At 41.9% G+C, this 21,392-nt stretch overlaps 1 protein-coding gene across 1 annotated transcript in view; it reads left to right on the forward strand.

Moving 5' to 3' along the window:
- LOC136885034 (mutS protein homolog 5-like) overlaps nt 1–21,392 on the forward strand; it is an 84,809-nt gene that overhangs the window by 3,385 nt on the left and 60,032 nt on the right. The window contains exons 3-6 of the mRNA XM_068230066.1: nt 5,644–5,860; nt 9,587–9,818; nt 12,278–12,448; nt 19,729–19,867. Coding sequence (XP_068086167.1) covers nt 5,644–5,860; nt 9,587–9,818; nt 12,278–12,448; nt 19,729–19,867 — 759 coding nt within the window. The remainder of the gene's footprint in view (nt 1–5,643; nt 5,861–9,586; nt 9,819–12,277; nt 12,449–19,728; nt 19,868–21,392) is intronic.

A 21,392-nucleotide genomic window follows, 5' to 3' on the forward strand; every position in this document is an offset into this window, starting at 1 on the left:
CCGAGCTCGATAGCTGCAGTCGCTTAAATGCGGCCAGTATCCAGTATTCGGGAGATAGTAGGTTCGAACCCCACTGTCGGCAGCCCTGAAAATGGTTTTCCGTGATTTCCAATTTTCACACCAGGTAAATGCTGGGGCTGTACCATAATTAAGGCCACGGCCGCTTCCTTCCCTGTCCCATCGTCGCCATAAGACCTATCTGTGTCGGTGCGACGTAAAGTAACTGGCCAAAAAAAAAAAAAAAAAAAAAAAAACCCTTACACAAAACAAACCAACAACACGCACATTTTCAACTGAGGAAAGGGCACGAAGATCGGAGCGTTTGAAGAAGTACTGGGAGGACCGCAAAGCCCGAACAATCCCTTCAAAGAGACCTGAACGACGGACTGACTAAAGTGATCCTATGTGGTCATAAAAGAAGAAGAAGAAGAAGAAGAAGAAGTGATGGGTAGTTCGCGAACGAGCTAGTTCTCGGGAACTACTTCTCTCCCACGAACTGTGAAGTGCTTTCTCGTCTCTCGAGAACTACTTCGCGAACTGTAGAACTTCACGAGTGCGAAGGGAATGGGAAGGAACGTGTTCGCGGACGAACTACTTCAGCGGTTGCAGAGTGCTCTGGCGGGAAAGTTACACATTTTGAAGTAGTTCGTAAAGTAGTTCTTCCTTGGGAGCGAGAGTGATGGAGTCTGTTGATAAACTTAACCATGTTAGGTTAATATGGTTGTTTGATCCGTATTGACTAGTCTGAATGTATTACAGAACTATTTAAAGTAGTTTTACTTAAATGCGCCTTGACGTTTAGCGCCACCGACGAGAAAAATTTGACCAACGCTCAGATGTTATAAATTTATGTTTCAGTCAGGGGATGAAATCAACACCGAAAAGGGTTCTCTTGCGATAACAGATCAGCGTTTAAAACATCTCATTTTCAAGTCGACAATATTTAATAGAAATTCTGATTATCCTTGAAAAGAAATAAGATATTTTCTACACCTGCATTCCTGAGGGGTTGGGGGCAGGAGAAGAGAGTGTGAACTGACATTACCGGTAATAGGAACGTTCATCTCTGTAGCATCTACGAATGTTATAGAGCAAGGTCAGTGCACCAGCGTGCTACCTGTTGTCCACTTTGTGTACTTCCTCGTTCTGGAAAGCTCGCGAAGCGATGAAGCCTTGTGTGAATGGAATGAGAAGGAACTTGTCCGCGGACGAAATACTTCAGCGGTTGCAGAGTGCTCTGGCGGGAAAGTTACACATTTTGAAGTAGTTCGCGAAGTAGTTCGTGAAGTAGTTCTTTATTGGGAGCGAGAGTGAATGAACTAGTTCCCGCAGGTGAACTGCTTCTTCCCATTACTACCTATGAAGTATACAACGGTCGATCCTAGTCGGCAATATTTCAAAAATTTGTTCCTTTTTGTTATTTCGACTCTGATTAATAGAATAGGAAAATTAATCATTATTAATCCTATGAAACATGATAGCTATTTACAAGGTAATAAATAGATAAGAATTTATCTCGGGGAAGGCTAAAAGTTGATGTCCAGCGCGACTGTATCTACTCTACTACTCTCGGTGTGGCATCCATCAGTTCATTCCTGCTACTTTCAAAATGTCTCCTGGAGCATTCATCAATAATGTGGGTGTTTTGAGAATCCACAGTCACACACTGGAGAGTTTGTTATTCCTCATATGTAGGCCTATAGTGTTGCCTTAGTTCGGGCATGGCCAGTCCTCAAATGGTTCAATTGGCAACTGATAGATAGATGTGTGGAGTCGTCAAACTATTGGTGGCTGAATTCTGGGATGCTCTTCCACGTTGTTTCCCACGCTTCATCGATCTTAAATCCCTCGTGCGGGCTTGTGGTCCAGAATTGTTTCCTTGACTCGAGGCGAAATTCAACAGAGTTTCCTGATGGGAAGCTGTTGCAGGGAACTTCAGGTTACTGCATTTCTCCCATTCTTGAATAGCTGTCTGATGGGGTCTCAGGTATGGAGGGTGGAGAATACTTGTTATGGTGTGAGTGGTGATGGTGGTGATTATTGTTTTAGTCTTCCTCCTATTTCCCCTCGTAGACTTTATTCTATAAGGAGGGAGGTGGAGGTTGTAACTCCACTAAACAAATGTCGATCATTTATATTATATTGCGTGTTTTTCCGTAAATTGTATGGAAAGTATTATTTCAACTAAGCAACTATTCTCTATATAACACTAATCAGAGAGATAAAATGGAAGAGATCCGACACTTCGAAAAATGAAGGTATCGCCAAAAGAAAGACAAGGGCCACGAAGGGCGTGCAAAATGAAAAACTCCCTGGGTCTCGAGTGCTCTAAATACTGTCGGGGTCGGAAAAGAATAAGAATTGACCAAGGGAGGTCTGATAGGATAGATAAAAGTGAGGAGTCTGGCACAGCTGGCTGAGAGCCCCGTGATCGCCAACCCACACTCCCAAGTTAAGAGTCCTTGGGGACCCTTTTAGTCGCCTCTTACGACAGGCATGGGATACCGTGTGTGTTATTCTACCGCCCCACCCACAGGGGGAGTGTTATGGTGTGAAACTAGGGTATTAGGGTAGATTTTAGGACGCCCGATACTATCCTCATAGTAAGTAAATAATACATAAATAAAAATACAGAAATGAACGCCAAACAATATATTTTATTTGTAATCATAAACTCAATAGCTGTGTATTTATTCCCACGAAAAATAATGTTCATTCTCTTAATAAAGTTTTCAAAAATGAAATACATTCTTCTTCTATTTACGAAATGAAATGATAAATTAGTTTTTCAAGTGGGGAAAAGTGGTAATTCTATTAAGAAAATGTTCAAATTTACAATTTTCTGTTTACAAATTGAAGTGAACCCCCTCCGGGTGGGGGACGCACATGTAGAATACAGCCGCGGTATCCCCTGCCTGTCGTAAGAGGCGACTACAAGGGGCGACCAAGGGATGATTGAATTAGAACCATGAAACTACTCTTGATTCGTACCATCATGCGGGGAACACCATGGGTTGCATGTACTTGCGAATAGTATCACTAAATTGGTACGAAATAGGTTTGTGATTAGTTGCAGTAAAAAGCCTGGTCTGGTGGATTCCAGTACCCGTGCGTTGTACCCATGTGAGCAACACCGCGGGTCTGGGCGTAGCCTGTGATTGGAACCCACTATGTGAGGAACACCACGGGAATACCGGCGCCCGTGACTAGTACACCTAGGTGAGGACCCTTACCGGTTTGCGTTGGCTATGAGTGGCGCCATTGTGTGAGAAACACCATAGGTCTGCGTTCCCTGTACGAACTGCAATACTTGTGAGTAGTACCATCTTGTGTGGGCCATCGTGAGTCTTCGCTGCTTTTGATCAGTACCCCAAAATGACAAATACCATGGTTCTACTTTACTCGCGATATGTACCATTCTGTGGGGCCTTAGACGTGAATTTAGCACCCCTTCAGACATCAAGCATCATTGTGCTTTATAAATGGTCCCTTGGTCAGTAATACTCTAATTAACTACCTTCTTTTTGAGCCTGATCCACTGTTTTTTTGTTTTTTTGTTTTTTGTTTTATAGTAGGGTTCATGTCCATCCATTCTTCATAACATTTTTTATTTTAATTTGGTCAATGGATGAATTTGAATTTTTTATTTCATTTCGTACCATTAGGGGCCGATGACCTCGATGTTAGGCCCCTTTAAACAACAAGCATCATCATCATCAAATTGAAGTGAAATATCCATTTTTTTTTTCTGAAAAATTATTTCCTATGTTGCACCACGCACTTCAGAATTCCCATCGCAGCCAGCCACTTTAAAACGGCGCCGTGGCTATATTTTATGGCATACTGCAATGTAAATTACAGGGAAAGTATTTTATAACGGCAGTATAGAGAAAATTGTTTAATTACACCGGAGATCAGCGGAACTTTTTTTTGTAAGCCTGACATGTGCACAGTTCCACGAAAAATTCACTATTTTGCTCAAATTATGTCTCCAGATTTTTTTTTTTTTTTTTTTTTTTTTTTTTTGTCAACCAACTGTTTGTTTCATGCTTGAGTATATTCACAACAACAATTTCAAGGTGGCTATTTTTTTTAGTAATGTAAAACGGTACTTTACTTTCCAATAAACCTCAGCAAATTCTACGAAGTCCGCGTCTGTGGTGTAGTGGTTAGTGTGATAAGCTGTCAACCCTGAAAACCCACGTTCGATTCCTGGCTCTGCCACGAAATTTGAAAACTGGTACGAGGACTGAATCGGGGTCCACTAAGTATCGGAAGGTCAACTGAGTTGAGGAGAATTCGATTCCCACCTGCCATCCTCGACGTGGTGTTCCGTGGTTTCCCATTTCTCCTCCAGGCAAATGCTGGGATGGTACCTAGCTTAAGGCCACGTTTGCTTCTTTCCCTCCTTCTTGACTATGTCTTCCAATCCTCCCACCCCCTCACAAGGCCGCTGTTCAGCATAGCAGGTGAGGCCACCTGGGACAGATACTGGTCCTGCTCCCTAGTTGTATCCGCAGACCAAATCTCTCACGCTCCAAGACACTGCCCTTGAGGAGGTAGCGGTGGGATCCCTCGCTCAGTCCGGGGGAAACCCCCATCCTGGAGGGTAACAGATTAAATACACTGCTGTAATAATAAACTCTACGAAATTCATTTTGTTTCCGCTTTAAATGCAAATTTTAATCGCAAAACCTTTATCACAGCCATATTCTACGGTTCAGCTACTGTAGGAAACGTACAGAGACTCGGCCGAAATGATCATTTTCATGAAATGCATAACACCTGTGGGTGGGGCGATAAAAATGTGGCAATAGGTGAGTGAAAGGAAAATCGCCTGCTGAATCTGGCATTACTTCCACTTACTTGTGAGTAGCTCCTCGCGTAGATCCGACGTCCTCTGGTCGACTCTTATTCTTTCCCGACCCCCACTTCCCCCTATGGGTGGGGGGGGATAACACCCATAGTATCCCCTGCCTGTCGTAAGAGATTACTAAAAGGGCTACCCTGGGCTCTTAACTTGGGAGCGTGAGTTGGCGACCACGGGACCCTCAGCTGAGTCCTGACATTGCTTCCACTTACTTGTTTCAGGATCCTCACCTTGATCTGTGCTATCCGACCTCCCTTAGACAATTCTTCTTCTTTTTCGACCCCGATGATATTAGAGCACTCGAGGCCTGCGGATTCTTTCATTTTCACGCCCTTTGTGGCCCTTGTCTTTCTGTGGTCTATACTTTCATTTTTCGAAATGTCGGATTCTTTCGCTTTGTTCCCTCCGATTAGTGTTATATAGAGATTGGTTACCTAGTTTGTATTTGGTCTTAAAACAATAATCATCACCACCACCACCACTTTCCCGATCCCGACGGTATTAATAGGTTTGCGAGACCTAGCGATTTTTTCGTTTTCACACCCATGTGGCCATTCCCTTTCTATTGTCAAACCTTCATTTTTCGGAGACGAACCTCTTCTATACTTTCCTTTGGTTAATGTTAAGAGAGTATGGTTGCGCAGTTGTACTTCCACTTTAATCACCACGGCCATCCTCTCCTCTCGAAACTCGAGTGCCTGTGCATTTCACTTCAGAGACAACTTGTTCTCGTGACGCAGGTACTCAAAAACATCCCTGTAAATTGTTTTCAGATAACTATCCTCAACGACACAGTGGACATCAACCCAGAGTTCCACATGCTGACAAGTCTGTTCAGACAAGTGCAGCCTAGTAAAGTAGTGACCAGCAGCAAGATGGCCGACGTGTTTATAGCCGCCTTGAAGACTCTAGTGCAGGAAGGAGATGTGAGCCCGGGACACGACCTCGCGGAACAGAAGAAGTTCATTCTGCTGCCAGGAAGGGAATACTGTAAGTATTAATATCACTTATTTATATCAATACTGATCGTGGTCTATATCTATTCTGTACTTCAGCTGAGTGGCAAATTACCTTCAGAACAGTCACTTGCTTGATACTGATAAAATATATAATTACTCATCATTAAATTAGCATCAGACTTCCGTTATTTCTTATGCTTATACTTCTTTTCCTGCTTTTACGGCCTCATTGGACCACTTTAGTCAATCATTTCCTGGTCATCTTCTTCGATGAGTTTTCTTTCTGAACTGCCCAGTAGCTTTCCATGCGTTGTGATCTTTACTGCCGTTCCTCATCTGCAAATACCCTCTTCGTTGTATGTCGTTTTGTCAATTTTTGGTTAAAATCTTATTTTTATATTTTTATCTTTCTTTACATTTTCTGTTTTGTTATGCATATCGTCCAGAGTTATTTCTCGTTCTTCCATATCCTCTCTCCTTAACCAATCCTACTTGTTGCTTCAGATTCCAGAGTTTCCGTTTTTTCTATTGTAATATTATTTTTGTAATTCTTCTGGCTGATCTCCCTATCTACCGTATCCGACCTCCCTTGGTCAACTCTTGTTCTTTTCCCACCCCGTTGGTATTAGAGCATTCGAATCCTAGGGAGTCTTTCATTTCCACGCTTTTCGTGCCCCTTATATTTTTTGGCATATACCTTCATTTTTCGAAATGTCGGATCCATTCCTTTTTCCTCCTTATTATTGCTAATGGAGGATATTGTACTCCTGTAAAGAAGATCATGGATCTCAGAAGCAGTTTTAGAAGCTATATTACGTATCCAATCAGGACAAAACATTTATTCCAACATAACTAAACTGTTAGCATCCAGGAGGTGCCAAGTTTCTACTTCAAAGATATCAAGAAAGTTGTGTTACATTCAAAATGATCCAAATTTTGGTTGGATAATGTGAGACATAAAAACTTGTGTTAAATTGAAAACGATCCACAGTTTTGATTGATTATGAGAGACAGAAAAACTAACTCTTGCTTGTGTTACATTTCAATTTCTTTTGAATTTGTGTGATAAAATCATTTTTATTTATACACACTGCTCAAAAAATTAAAAGGACAACATTTTAAACACCTGCATTATTATTTCATTAATGGTCTGAGTGAAACAAACATCTTATCTGGAAAATGAAACCCTGTTTTAACTGAAATGTACATATCCTGTTCACTTCTTATGACACATGTTCGTTCTATGATCATAAATTCAACGCAATGTCATAAACCAAAGTGGAAAGTTCTTCAAATAATTCACATAGAGCACATAAAGAAACATTTCAATATCTGGTAGGTCCTCCATGTGCCCTTATTACTGCCTCACATCTTCAAGGCATGCTCCTAACAAGTCTGCGAAAAGTTTCATGTGGAATTTTGCTCCACTCCTCAATAACGACATCTGCAAGTTGTTCAAGAGTCTGAGGTGGTACAGGACGGATCCGAAGTTGTCTGTTCAGCATATACCATATGTGCTGAACAATGGGATTGAGGTCAGGCCTCAGAGCAGGCCAGTCTAGTGTTTGAATTGCAAAGACCTGTAGAGTTTCTATGGTGGCTGCTGCTGACTGCGCTCTCGCATTGTCGTGTTGGAGGATAAACTAGGAACGCATTACAACTGTAATGGGCATAACATGGTCCAGTACAATCCCGTTGATGTACCTTTGAGCATTAAATCGGCCTCTGATTATCTGAAGATCTGATCGGCTATCAAATGTGACGCTACCCTACACTATGACTGAGCCACTCCCAAATCCGTCCATTTCATGGAATGCTGCGTCATTATAACGTTCACCTCGACGATATACACGTATACGTCCGTCGCACCGTGTTAGACGAAAGCGGGATTCGTCTGTAAACAATACATTGCGCCAGTGACGCAGCTGCCAGTTGCTATGGACCTCAGCAAATCGAAGTCGATCTCCCTTGTGCCGATGAGGTCTCCTTTGTCTTAAACCTGCCTCTCGGAGTTTGTTACGTATTGTTTGGTCACTGACACTGCAACCATTTGCTGCTCGTAGATCATTTTGCAGGTTCCTGGCAGTCGCCGGCGGAGAGAACAATTCACCACATATCGATCTTCTCTGGCCGATGTTTTCCGTGTTCTTCCTTACTCTGGCTTTCGTGTTTATGTAAACAGTTTCATGAAATCGTTTCCAAACCCTCCCAACAACAGATGAAGCCACATTAAGCTCTGTAGACACTGCACGAATATTCCAACGTTCCTGCAGTAATGCCACTGCCCGAACATGTTCTGCCTCATTCAGATATCTCATTTCGACTCATGAAACGTACACAAAGCGTATAGAGACGTACTCTTTTACTTACACTCACTAGGTGACAGAGGGAGACATTGCTCGTTCATTTCACTCTGAGGCATAGCGCGATACATTTGACTACTGCCACAAAGCCATGGCTTTCCAGCGAAATGTGGAAGGATTCCTCTCGTTCTGAAAACATGTCGGAAGAATAAGACCAACAGTATATACCTTAATCACGGAGCCGGGCTGAGTGGCTCAGACGGTTGAGGTGCTGGCCTTCTGACCCCAACATGGCAGGTTCGATCCTGACTCAGTCCGGTGGTATTTGAAGGTGCTCAAATACGTCAGCCTCGTGTCGGTAGATTTACTGGCATGTAAAAGAACTCCTGCGGGACTAAATTCCGGCACCTCGGCGTCTCCGAAAACCGTAAAAGAGTAGTTAGTGGGACGTAAAACAAATAACATTATAAATAACATTACTTAATCACGGACTACTTACATGGTACACGCGATCAAATTCTTGTCCCCCTATGTTTTTAGCAGTGCATTTCTTTAAATCATTTCTCTTGTTTAATATTCTAAAACAAGTTTTTAATAATTTTATGAGATAGACATAATTAACTTTTTACTTTAAAATGATAATCCTGTATTTAAAATTGTGTTAAATTGGAAAATATCGATGTTTTATTTTTGATTTTGTGGGTTAATATACAATTAATGTTTATAGTTTGATGGAATAAATTACCTTTGTTTATAAATGTGTTAAACTCGGAAATAAAAACAATTGTTTTGATTTTGGGAGAAAAAGTTACGGTTATTTTTACCCTTGTTTAAATGTTTAAAGTACTTAATTTTTGTTATTTTGAAAATTCAATTAAGTTCATTTTATGTTTGAACGCATGTTTATCATGCGAATGTTAGGCCAGAAAGTCTTTCCCACCTTGCTCTTTGGGATGAACATCTGCCTAACCTTGCTGTTCAGTCACTCCGTCTATCTCGCGTCCGGCTCCATGCCTAAATGGTTAGCGTGTTGGCTTTTGGTCACAGGTGTCCCGGTTCGATTCCCGGCAGGCCCAGGAATTTTAACCACTGTTGTTTAATTTCGCTGGCACGGGGGCTGGGTGTATGTGTCGTCTTCATCATCATTTCATCCTCATCACAACGCGCAGGTTGCCTACGGGAGTCAAATCAAAAGACCTGCACCTGGCGAGCCGAACATGTCCTCGGACACTACCGGCACTAAAAACCAGACGCCATTCCATTTCATCTATCTCGCTCAGGGCAGTTATTCGGCTCACTTGCAGGATAGATGCCCTGAACCGGCTGGTGAGCAGTTAAGCTGTAAAGATATGGGTTAAGGCAGTATTTTTCGATATTTTCAGCTATTTATAATACCTTTAGATATTCACTCATTGCTCATTGAAAAACAGTGTTAAAAGACTATTTTCTTTCAGGCTACGAGCTCTGTAAGCGGCGCATATTGTCTGTTCGTCTGCCAGGAGAGCCAGAAGACAGCGAAGAAGAAGAACATGTATGGTACATTAACACCGTTGTTAATCTAACGGCGGAGTCCATGGTTCTTGCCTTAGGTACTCTACTGAATTGTCTGGACAAATCCTTTGTGTATTTGAACCTGGAGGCCACACAAAGAGTCGCACCAATATCAGCCGTTCACATCATCTCCATGTAAGTTAAATTATTATTATATATTATTCGTTGAGGCCATCTAGGACCACGTTAAATCTTGTTACATTTGGAAATTTTCTTCGCTTTCTTTTGAGCCCAGAATATCCTCATTCTCTGTGAGTGGTCCAGCTTGAATTCCTCTGTCCAGGTGGTACCTTATCTTCTTTTCGGTTGCTTGTCTCGGTTTAGCCCATTCGTCAGTATCTTTTTGCGGAAGAGATCTCTATTGAAGGCGTCTTCGGGTTTTATATGCAGCATTTGGAGGTCTTCCTTGATGTTCATAAACCAGGGCATTGTGGTTTGGGGTTTGGAGTCAAAACAAGTGAAAGATCTGTTTAGTCAGCCTGTTTCCGTCCATTCGTTTGAGATGACCGTAATATCGTGCCCGTCTCCTAAGGACTGTTTCTGTAATTTTCGCTATTTTCCTATACAATTCTTTGTTGGATTTTTTATAATGAGTGCCATTCTTGTAATTGGATCCCATGTTACTTCTGATGGTTTTGCGCTCTTTTTTCTCCATTTCTCCGAGGAGTCCTTTATTAACATTTAGGGATAGGGTTTCGGCTGCATACATAACTACTGGCTGCAGAACAGTTTCATAATGATGTAGTTTAGTATTTTGGGACAGGAATTTCTTTTGTTGTAGATTGAGCGCTACGTTTGATAGGCTATTTCAAGTTTGTGTACTCGTTCCTTAAGTGTTTCTTTGTGCAGTCCATTTTTCATTATGATCTCACCCAGATACTTACATTTTTCTACTCAGTTGATCTTCCCGTATTTTGTCTGGAGTTTTTCTGGAGCATCTTTGATGTTAGTAATTGCTTCGAGTCAGTCTGCAAGTCAGTTTGTTCAGCGAGTTCTTTTAGAAGGTCGATTTTCATCCTACATTGTTTGACAGAATGTCCGATATCATCAGCAAACGCTAGACAGTCGATTTGTTCCCATTCTCAGAGGACTATAATCAGCTTCTAATAATTTGTCTTCTTCTTCTTGTCCGTTTCACCCACTTTGGGGCACGATATATCAATCAGTGGTTAGTGAGTCGTGTTTTCCTGTCCCCCCAGTACTTTTTCATCCTTTCAGATCTTGCCTTTCTTTTTTCTTCAGAAATTCTGTATAGTCGTTTGGGCTTCGCCCTATCCTGAAACCTCTTTATTTTATATTTGGTCATTTTCTTCGCGGATCCATCTACAAGCATCTCTTCTGTAATTTGAAACTCTCGTGGGTCCTTCTCAGTTTCCTTAAACCAGTTCAGCTTGGTTTTCTTATTGCAGAAATAGTCGAAGGTTATTTTAGTTATCCTTTTCGGGTCCATTCCTAGGATGTGGCCATTGAAGTCAACTCTAATTTTACTTCTTGTGTCGGAAATCCTTTCTGTTTTCCTATACAGGGTTTCATTTCTTATGTGTGAAAGTTCGTTATTATGGAATTTGGGGCCTAGAATTTTTCGTAGTATTTTCCTTTCCTTTATCTCCAACTTTCCATTGGATCCTATGTAGTTATAGAGAGTGTTTCTGCAGCATAAAGTGCTTCAGGGTTGACTACTGTATTATAATGTCTGATCTTGGAATTCCAGGAGAGGGAATTTTTGTTATTGGTGTCTTTCGTAAGCTGGAAGGCTGTTTCTATTTTGGTTCGTCGAGATTCCATTGCTTTGTTCTCAAGATTATTCCAACTGATCCATTCACCAAGGTATTTTAAATCCGTGACGATCTCTATTTTATTATTATTATTCGGATGAACAAAATGGAAGTATTCTACAAATAAAAGGTAAACTACATCTAAAAATTCTTCTTATTGAGCGTGTTGCCGCACGTGTTTCCCTCATAATAATTGCCCTAACCACCGAGACATTGTAGCCAGAACAATCATCCTTACCTCTCTCCACGTATGTCCAGTTGAGAGATGATTCCTCTCCCCACCGCGGATATCCACCAGATCATCTCAAGAGTAGGTCAGGTCCCATTATCTCGGGAACACATGCACTCACACTCCCACTCCTTCTCTTCCCATGGTTAGCCAGCAGTGGGGAAATCCTCCTTAACCTGCACTGAGTTGACTGTTCCAATTCTCATATCATGTCATCATAAACATTTACACAAATTAATTTGGCACTTCATCAAATGTTGTGAAAGAGAAACAAAAATTGAAGCATGGCTGTAACAATGTTGTAAATGACACGATTTTGAAAAGAGAATTTTTTCTGTATCAACATTATACACATTCTTTCTCATCACATCATTTTGTATTGAAGAAAATGGAAGACGTTAGGTAAAAAACACAGGGAAAGAAAGCAGAAAAGACGCGTGGTTGAGTTGAAAGGAAAAATATAACACTATCCCTTACAGTGTGTGTTACATATTGCACAATCAGTTCGTTTGTACAATTTTGCACTTCATCAAATGTTGAGCTCCTTATTGGTCTCTCCTCCCTCACCTAAGATTCTCTTTGTGTCTCAGGAGGGACATGGTTATGATCGATACGGAGACATACGAAGCTCTGCAAGTCTTCAACCAGCAGTCACATCCCTCCAACTTCAAAAGAGGTGTTCCCGGGAGTAACAAAGAAGGACTCAGCCTGTTCGGCTTGTTCAACAGATGTAAGACGACTGTGGGCTGTAAATATATGAGGTATGTAATCTGTATTAAATTCTTATTATTATCGTGAGTAGCCTCGCGATTCTATGACAATCGACAGGCTCCACCGGGCAGTGATCACTGCGTGGAGGGCCCACTATACCTATCATAGCTTGTTTATTACTTTAGTTTTATGCCCAGGGCTAACGGCTCTCCGAAAGTGATTTCACCGTGGGCCATTTGCTTCCAAGTACTATATTGTTTTGTTTAATCGAATTATTATTTTGTCATTGTTCTTAATCAGGGGATTTTATACATTTTGTATTTGGTTAGGCTATTATGCATTTGAACACTGTATTGGGCGAAGCCCTGTAAGGTTCAATAAATCTGATGTAATGTAATCTGTATTAATATATTTGTTTTATGTCTGTCTATTCTCTGACTGTGACGTTCTGTTACAACAGGTTGACTCAAAATCGACATGACGGTTTGAACTGGAACATCCTTTCTTAGGTAGAGCTGAAATATTGAGTTCACACTGTAGATGTTTCTAATTTTGATACCAATAACCCTTTGAAGGACTGGACCTTCAATATCTGGATGCTAGGCAAAATAAAAGTGGCCCGAAAATATTTACAATAAGACTGACGCAGGATTGACCCTTGTTAATGAACATCACAGAAGATGTTGGAAATGGCCTTATCTGAAGAAATGAAAAACTGAGGATCCAAAAGTCTTGACTCCACTTCACTCAGAAACCACCGGTAAAACTCAACACGCGTGCTCAACAGTTCGTAATAGTAATGGACAAGGTCATAAAATCTATCAAGAAAATGGACAGTGAACCAAACGCCCTGGTATTTGCTGATGATATGTTTTTATGGGGAGAGACAGAAGCTGAAGTTCAGAAGAAAACGAATGGAACAATACATTCAAAATTTTTGACTGAAGATGAGAAAAACAAAGACAGTGGAAATGACCATCAACAGGGAAGGAACAAGCTCAAATATATTTCTGGGAGGAGCAAAAATCGAATCAGCTTCCCACTTCAAATACCTCGGAAGCACAATATCGAAAGGCAACACTGTTAGGCAGGAAATACTCAGCAGGACACAGAAAGCGTCAAACTCCTACAGTCAAGTCAGAAATCTTCTCTGGGACTGCAAAACACCACACAAAGCTAAAACAATCATGTACCACACTTATTTCGTACCATTCCTCACGCACAGTTTAGAAACTTGTACCCTACTAAACAAAGACCTCAGTAGAATCCAAGCAACTGAAATGGGAGTGATTAGAACCATGAACCAAACTACCAGAAAGGACAAGATCAGAAATGAAGTGAATAAGAAAGTAGCTGGTATCGAGGTTCCCATTACCAGTGTCATAAAGAAACGCAGACTTCAGTGGTATGGACATATAATGAGAATGAACAGGGAAAGACCTGCCAGAAAATATTTTGTCCTTAATCTCATAGGAAGAAGACCACAGGGAAGACCAAGGAAACGTTGGATGGGGACTGTAAGATCCGATGTGAAGGAGAGAGGACACAAATGGGAGAATGTACTCGAACAGAAGATGTATGAAGACAGAAGGAGATGGCAAGTGCTTGTACACCACACCTGGGAAAATGGAGTTGGAAAATGATGATGATGATGATGATGATGAAATGATGGTGATGACAGATGTAGGTCCTTTTTGATAATATTTCGACACGACGATCACTTTATTCCCACTTGAGATTTCGTCGGACTTCGTTTCAGGCTTTCTTTCACTCGAGCCTTGTTTCCTGGTGTTGGAACTCTTTTCGGATAGTTCCGATTTTTATTCGCTACAGAGACCGTTTCACCCCATTTTGCCACCAAGTTTTGTATTGCAGACTTCGCTGGAGGTTTTGCTAAAACATGTTCAGTCTTAAACTATTGCTCAAACAGTTCCGCACAGGTTTTCCACGAATCTTGCTTCGCAGGTGAATGTGGTGGTGGTGGTGGTAATTATTGTTTTAAAAGGAAGTACAACAAGGCAACCATCCTCTTCTTCTTCTTCTTCTTCTTCTTCTTCTTGTTTTATAACCGCACAGGATCACTTTAATCAGTGCATCGTTCAGGTCTCTTTGAATGGATTGTTTAGGCTTTGCGGTCCTCCCAGTACTTCTTCAGACGCTTCGATCTTCGTGCCCTTTCTTCGGTTGAAAATGTGCGTGTTGTTGGTTTGTTTCGTGTAAGGGTAAATCGGACGTTGTATTCTTTAGTTTTGTATTCAGTTTTATCTTATTGGTGGTGTCTTCTCTTGTAAGGCCTAATTCCTTCAGGTCATCTCTTATTTCTCTGATCCATTTACATCTTGTGGAATTTTTGAGACTAGATTGTGTTGTACTAGTTCCCAGAAGTCTCGAAAACTGCATCCTCATGATATGTCCAAAGAATCCAGTCTTCTCTTACGCATAGTATCTGTAATGGGTTCTAGCTCTTTGTACACGACTTTGTTAGGTATTATCCGCCACTGTCCATCTTTCAGTTCTGCTCTGTTTTGTGTATTAAAACACGGCGTTTGCAATGGGTCAGTATGTGTTTACTACAGCACGACGAGTGTTTATCTGTGATTCATATGAGTTAAGTCAGTCAGTTCAAACACAATTTCAACACATTGCTACGTGTAAACGATTCGGATTGTTCATCACCATCTTTATAATAATCTCTAAAACCTCAAAACACCTACAGCCCTAATGGGCCTTGGACTACCAAGCGGCGACTACTCAGCCCGAAGGTCTTCAGCCTACCGGGTGACGCATGGTCTGTGCAACGAATCCTCTGTTATTCTTGGTTTTCTAGACTGGGGCCATCATCTCACCGTCAGATAGTTCTTGTTCCTCCATTGTAATCGGCTAGGGCTCGGAAGATTAGAAAAAAATCCTTTTTTTCTCGAGTGTCCGCAGACGAGGCCCAACATAATATAGGCCTACAACCTGTGACAATAAAGTTCGATGAATGAAGTGAGAACGGTCGATCCGGCAACACTGGCGACACAGAACGCTGCACCTGTGTAGCAGCAGGTTTTGACCACCTACTACCAACGTTGTTCAGTTGAGCATCGTGTGTGTGCCGTGTAAGGCCTGTTTGACACAGTGCGTGTTTAGTGCGTTGGTTCTGAACTGCGAACAGGAACATGAACGACCAAAAGATCAATGTACAGTTTTGTTTTAAGCTTGGAAAGACACCGAAAGAAACGCATGCGATGCTGGTACGTGTTTATGAAGATCAAGCACTGTCCTTGAAGTGCGTGTACGAGTGTTTCGCCCTTTTTCGAGGAGGCCGGGAAAGTGTTTCTGACAAGCCCCGTAGCGGAATACCGGCGACCGTCGTCAGTGATGGGAACATTGAGAAGGTGAGGACATTAATCACGAACGATCGGCGATTAACTGTGCGCATGATAGGGGATGAACTTCAGATTAACCGTGAATCCGTGCGACAAATCGTTACCCAGAAGTTAGAGAAGAGGAACACGTGTTCTTGTCTTTTGCCACATCACTTGACTGATGATCAGAAGCAGGCACGTTTAGAGGCTTCACAGGATTTTGTCGAAACGGCGAATGCGACACCAAATTTCTTGAAATGTATTGTCACTGACGATGAAACCTGGTGTCTCAGGTACGATACTGAAAGTAAACGGAAAAGCACGGAATGGCGTTCTCCGGGATCCCCTCGTCGAATGAAGGTTAGCGGCGAAAAGTCACGCATCAAACTCTCTTTGAAAGGAAAGAGATTTGAGAATATTCCTGACATCCAACGAAACGTGACGAGGCTTTTGAACACCATCCCAAAGGAAGCCTTCTTGCAAAGTTTCCAGAACATGTATTGTCGATCTCAGCAGTGCATAGTTATGGGAGGGGTCTATTTCGAAGGACAGTAAGGTCACTGTCATGCATTGTTCATCTATGTTGATAGTACAGGACTATTCACCGAACTTTATTGTCACAGGTTGTAGACTATGTTCATTCTGGGTCACTGTAGGCCAGAAAATGGTGGGTTTAGTTAAGTATTCTCGGCGTCATACGTGTTGTACCCAGACGCTAAGAGAGTCTTAAAACGTTTTCTTTCCATGTAACCGTTGTCGAGGGACTAAGTCTACGTTAAAAACACAGAGATGATGCAAAATATCGGTAAATGCATAAATTAACAAATGAGAAATATCAACTAAACCAGAATGCCTAGTTGCTGTAGCCATTATATAGCCGTTGTTGAAGCTGTCAGAAGGTCGTCGATAGTTGTGAAGGTGATTTGTCGCATTGTCTGGAATTCTTCACCACAGTCACAACTTGGAGAATGTCGAAGGTCCTAAGCATGCATCGCAGAGCCACTTCTTCCATCCCAGTACGCACTCTGTTTAGTGGGACCCAAACTCTCCGCAGGAGATGAAATTCGGGTGGGGGCTGTGTAAGGTCAAATATCGATTTTCATTCGTCGGGGATTTTAGCAGTCCATCCTTCATTCCAAGTTCGCAGTCCACAGTAGTTTTCTTTCGTCAGTTTTTGAGCCACCAGCAGGCGAGGGTGTCTGGATGTCATTCGGGTTGAAGCGATTCTTTGGATATTTGGTGAATTGGAAGTGATATACTGGCGTGTATTTTATTTGCGTCTCGGACGAGATTGTTCAGGCTGCGTAGGTCTGGAGGATGAATGTGGCTGAGGATTGGAAGCCAGTGCAGTGAGATTGTTTTGATGATAATCCGCATTATCTGATTCAGAATGGTGTCAATTTTTCTATGCCTTTGCTGGCAAGATGTAGTGTTTACAGTGCAATTTGTCTTCTGGTATGGGCTAGAATAAATGTGTTACATTCATTGACCTGTCTCTGTCTCATTCTTGACTTTGACAATATGAAAGTGACCGATATATGAGTGATGCTAGTAATGCCATTCCTTATGCAGCCAGTCCCCGCTTTGAATGGTGTGAAATTTTCGCTCATAGGGTCGGTTGGTGCCTGGATTTCAGTAGGCTTGGCAGACTGATATGTAATAGCAACTTCTGGCACAGTGAGGAAAGCCACGGGAAATTACCTTACTCCTCATTTCCCTAGTACGCCTCTTCAGTGACGCCTAGGCCAGCTATGACAGCTTATGGAGGAGCTGCTGAGGATCAAACCAGCCTTCGGGCAGAAAACCCAACATTCATACATACGTCATTTTTTTGTGTAGATGCTATTAAACCAGATGGCAGAGCAGTATGCAAGTGTTGTATGTGTCGCAGTATAATTTTAACTTCAGCCTTTTTATAATCAACCGCCTTTTTGTAGAAAAATGTCGAAAACTCAATTAGTCTGGAAATTCTTGGTATTTTTATAATAAGCCTGATGTATTGTAGCCTAATAAGAACGTACAAAAAGGCGAATACGATCTCCAGCTATTTTATAATTATCCTGATACGCCTAACCAAATTGTAAAATGTTATTTCTCTTCTTGTCCGCACGCGGCGCTTCACAACAATGTTGTATCTAATAGGTATGCACCACTTAGGAAATTATTAAAAACTGGTTCCCACGCCACGAAATACGGTATTGGGCTGCACTGAACTCAGGTATTATATTGGGCATACCTATTTCTTTAAGAGAGTCAATATCAAAGCAGTCGCTGAAAAATGAAATGGCGTATGGCTTTTAGTGCCGGGAGTGTCCGAGGACGAGTTCGGCTCGCCAGATGCAGGTCTTGTGATTTGACCTACACGTCGTGATGGGGATGAAATGATGATGAAGACGGCACACACATCCAGCCCCCGTACCAGGGAAGTTAACCAATTAAGGTTAAAATTCCCGACCCTTCCGGGAATAGAACCCGGGACTCCTGTGACCAAAGGCCAGCACGCTAACCATTTAGCCATGGAGCTGGACAAAAGTGTTGCTGTAAACCTGATAAAAGTCAGTGCCGAACAAATCGATGTACTTGTTTCAAACATAATATCCAGTGCAACTCAAAATGTAATTTCAGTTAACATGTGTTAATACGTCTTGCAAAGAAAGGAATATAATTAAGTAAACTAATTTAACAGACATATACTTACCAGATATTGTCAAAGGAGTTGAATCATGGCTAAGAAATGATATAACCATTGCAGAAATTTTCTCGCGGAACTGAAGTGTTTATCGCGGAGACAGGATATGAATAGTAGGAAGGGGAGTATTCATTCTGGTGAAAGAAGAATTTGTAAGCTACGAGAAAGTTAAAGATGACAACCATAAAATTCTTTGTCTAAGGTCATCTCTAAAGATAACAGGCAACTTGATGTTTTTGAAGTATACAGAGCTGGAAATGGTGACGCAGACGGTGATTCGTAATTATTTGGTAAGATAATCGGCTATGTGAGAACGATACGGAAAGAACGGCGATTGTAGCGGGTGAATTCTTCGTGTTCTTCTTCTTTATCTGTTTACCCTCCAGGGTCGGTTTTTACCTCGGACTCAGCGAGGGATCCCACCTCTACCGCCTCAAGGGCAGTGTCCTGGAGATTTAGACTCTGGGTCGGGGAATACAATAGGAGGATAACCAGTACCTTGTCCAGGCGGCCTCACCTGCTATGCTGAACAGGGGACTTGCGGGGGATGAGAAAATTGGAAGGTATAGACAAGGAAGAGGGAAAGAAGCGGCCGTGGCCCTAAGTTAAGTACCATCCCGGCATTTGCCTGGAGGAGGAGTGGGAAACCACGAATACCCCTTCCAGGATGGCTGAGGTGGGAATCGAACCCACCTCTATTCAGTTGACCTCCCGAGGCAGAGTGGACCCAATTCCAGGCCTCGTACCACTTTTCAAATTTCGTGGCAGAGCCAGGAATCGAACCCGGGCTTCCAGGGGTGGCACCTAATCAAACTAACCACTACACCACAAAGGCGTACGCGGGTGATCTCAGTTTAGCAAATGCCAATTGGGAAGGTAATGCGAACGACAGGAAGCATGACCAACAAATGGCAAATAAATTAATCTGGGAAGGACAGCTGAATCAAAAAGTGATGGAACCAACTAGAGGGACGAATATTCTGGACGTGGTGCTGGTAAAACCAGATGAGCTGTACAGAGAAACCGAAGTAATAAATAGTATTAGTGATCACGAAGCTGTTTTTATCGTAGTTTAAAATGTGATAGAAAGGAAGGTCGAAAAAGTAGAACTATTAGGTAGTACCATATGGTTGTTGAGACAGACATGAGGGAGTTTTAAAAAGTAATTATGAGGTGGAAAACGGTAAATAAAAATGTAAACAGACTGTGGGATGGGTTTAAAGCAACTGTTGAGGAATGTGAAATGCTTAATTTTATTCTTCATGCACTTGAATATATTGATTTGTTTCAGGGTGATACTTTACCATCCAACGCGTGATATCGCAGTGCTGAATTCCAGACTCGACGTGGTTCAGTTTTGTTACAATCCCAAGAACGACGATGTTGTGAAAAGTCTGACGGATTCCTTGAAGTCCATTAAAAACATCAATGTAAGTAGCTGCATATTACTATCTGAGTACCTCAGTGGAAAAATGGTAGATCCCAACTCGCCATCTAACTGCATTTTTACGAGAAAAACACTGTGCTGCTATCTAGTAAAAGCTGAGAAACCTCTTTTCGAAGTGGGATGTGTCGTTTGGTCGTAATCAGTGGCGGCACTTGCTGAATCATGTTGGTGGTTCTGCTCTGTGACGCCCAGTCAATTGCAGTAAATGTAATAGACACATCTAAGTTCGTATTGCATACGGAAAATGCCAGCTGAGCTCGTGTGCATATGTCCTCCAACCCCGCAGAAACGCCTTACTCCAAGTTCCATCAGCTTTGAAGTTCATGAAAATATACAAAAATAATAATAATAATAATAATAATAATAATAATAATAATAATAATAATAATAATAAATACAGGTGATCATAAATATAATTTGTAAGACCTCCATGTCGAGGGACTGACTGACTAACTTGTACAAAAAACAACAGTTAAAAGTTACAAAAAATAAAGCCTTTCTTCCGCTTATCGAAGAAATTTTGATCTAGTATCGACGCACTCATATTTACAGAGATTTCGAGACCTGCATAAAACTTTGGGAACGGGCTTCCTTAATGGAGGTGGGACATCATGTGCTAATACTAACGTACCTGTTTTCATTATCATGACTACTTAACTTCGCAGAATTCACTACCATTACGAAGAAACATCTTCATGATTACTTGTAGAATGTTCATTCAGGTATTGATGTAATTAATTTTACGGGTTGTCTCATCTTGTATTACGAAAAGTGAAAGACTACCTCTTAAAACCTTTTGTCACCGGGCGAGTTGACCGTGCGGTTAGGGGCGCGCAGATGTGAGCTTGCATCCGGGAGGTAGTGGGTTCGAACCCCACTGTCGGCAGCCCTGAAGATGGTTTTCCGTTTTCACACCAGGCAAATGCTGGGGCTGTACCTATAACTCCCAGCCCTTCCCTGTCCCATCGTCGCTGTAAGACCTATATGTGTCGGTGCGACGTAAAGCAACTAGCAACTCGTAAAAAAAAAAAGTTTACATGAATTCGTCCCCAAGGGAACGTGATATTTCATGAATTCATCTCCGGGAGGAATATCAATTCGTTCCAAAGAATAAGCAGAGGTTACATGAACTCGTCCACGCAAGGAACCTACATTCGCCCTCTGACAAACATGTATTCGTACGAAAGGGGTATTGAGGTTACATGAATTCGTCCCAAAGGAACTTGAGGTTACATGAATTCATCCCCGCGAGGAAATGCTGTTATTTGAGTTCGTCCCCAAAGTGATCTTTAGGTACATGAAATCGTCTACGCAAGGAACACACGCTGGGCCCGGCGAGGAACATTCATTCGTCTCCAACAGGAACTATAGGTTACATGAATTCGTCCCGTCGAGGAACTTGAGAATACATGTTTGTTCCCCAGAGGTTACATGATTCGTCCCCAAGAGGAAATGCTGCTACACGAGTTCGTCCTCAAAGGTATCTTAAGGTAACATGTACTCGTACC

This window comes from Anabrus simplex, chromosome 13 (genome assembly GCF_040414725.1).
Source record: "Anabrus simplex isolate iqAnaSimp1 chromosome 13, ASM4041472v1, whole genome shotgun sequence".
Classification (NCBI taxonomy): Eukaryota; Metazoa; Arthropoda; class Insecta; order Orthoptera; family Tettigoniidae; genus Anabrus; species Anabrus simplex.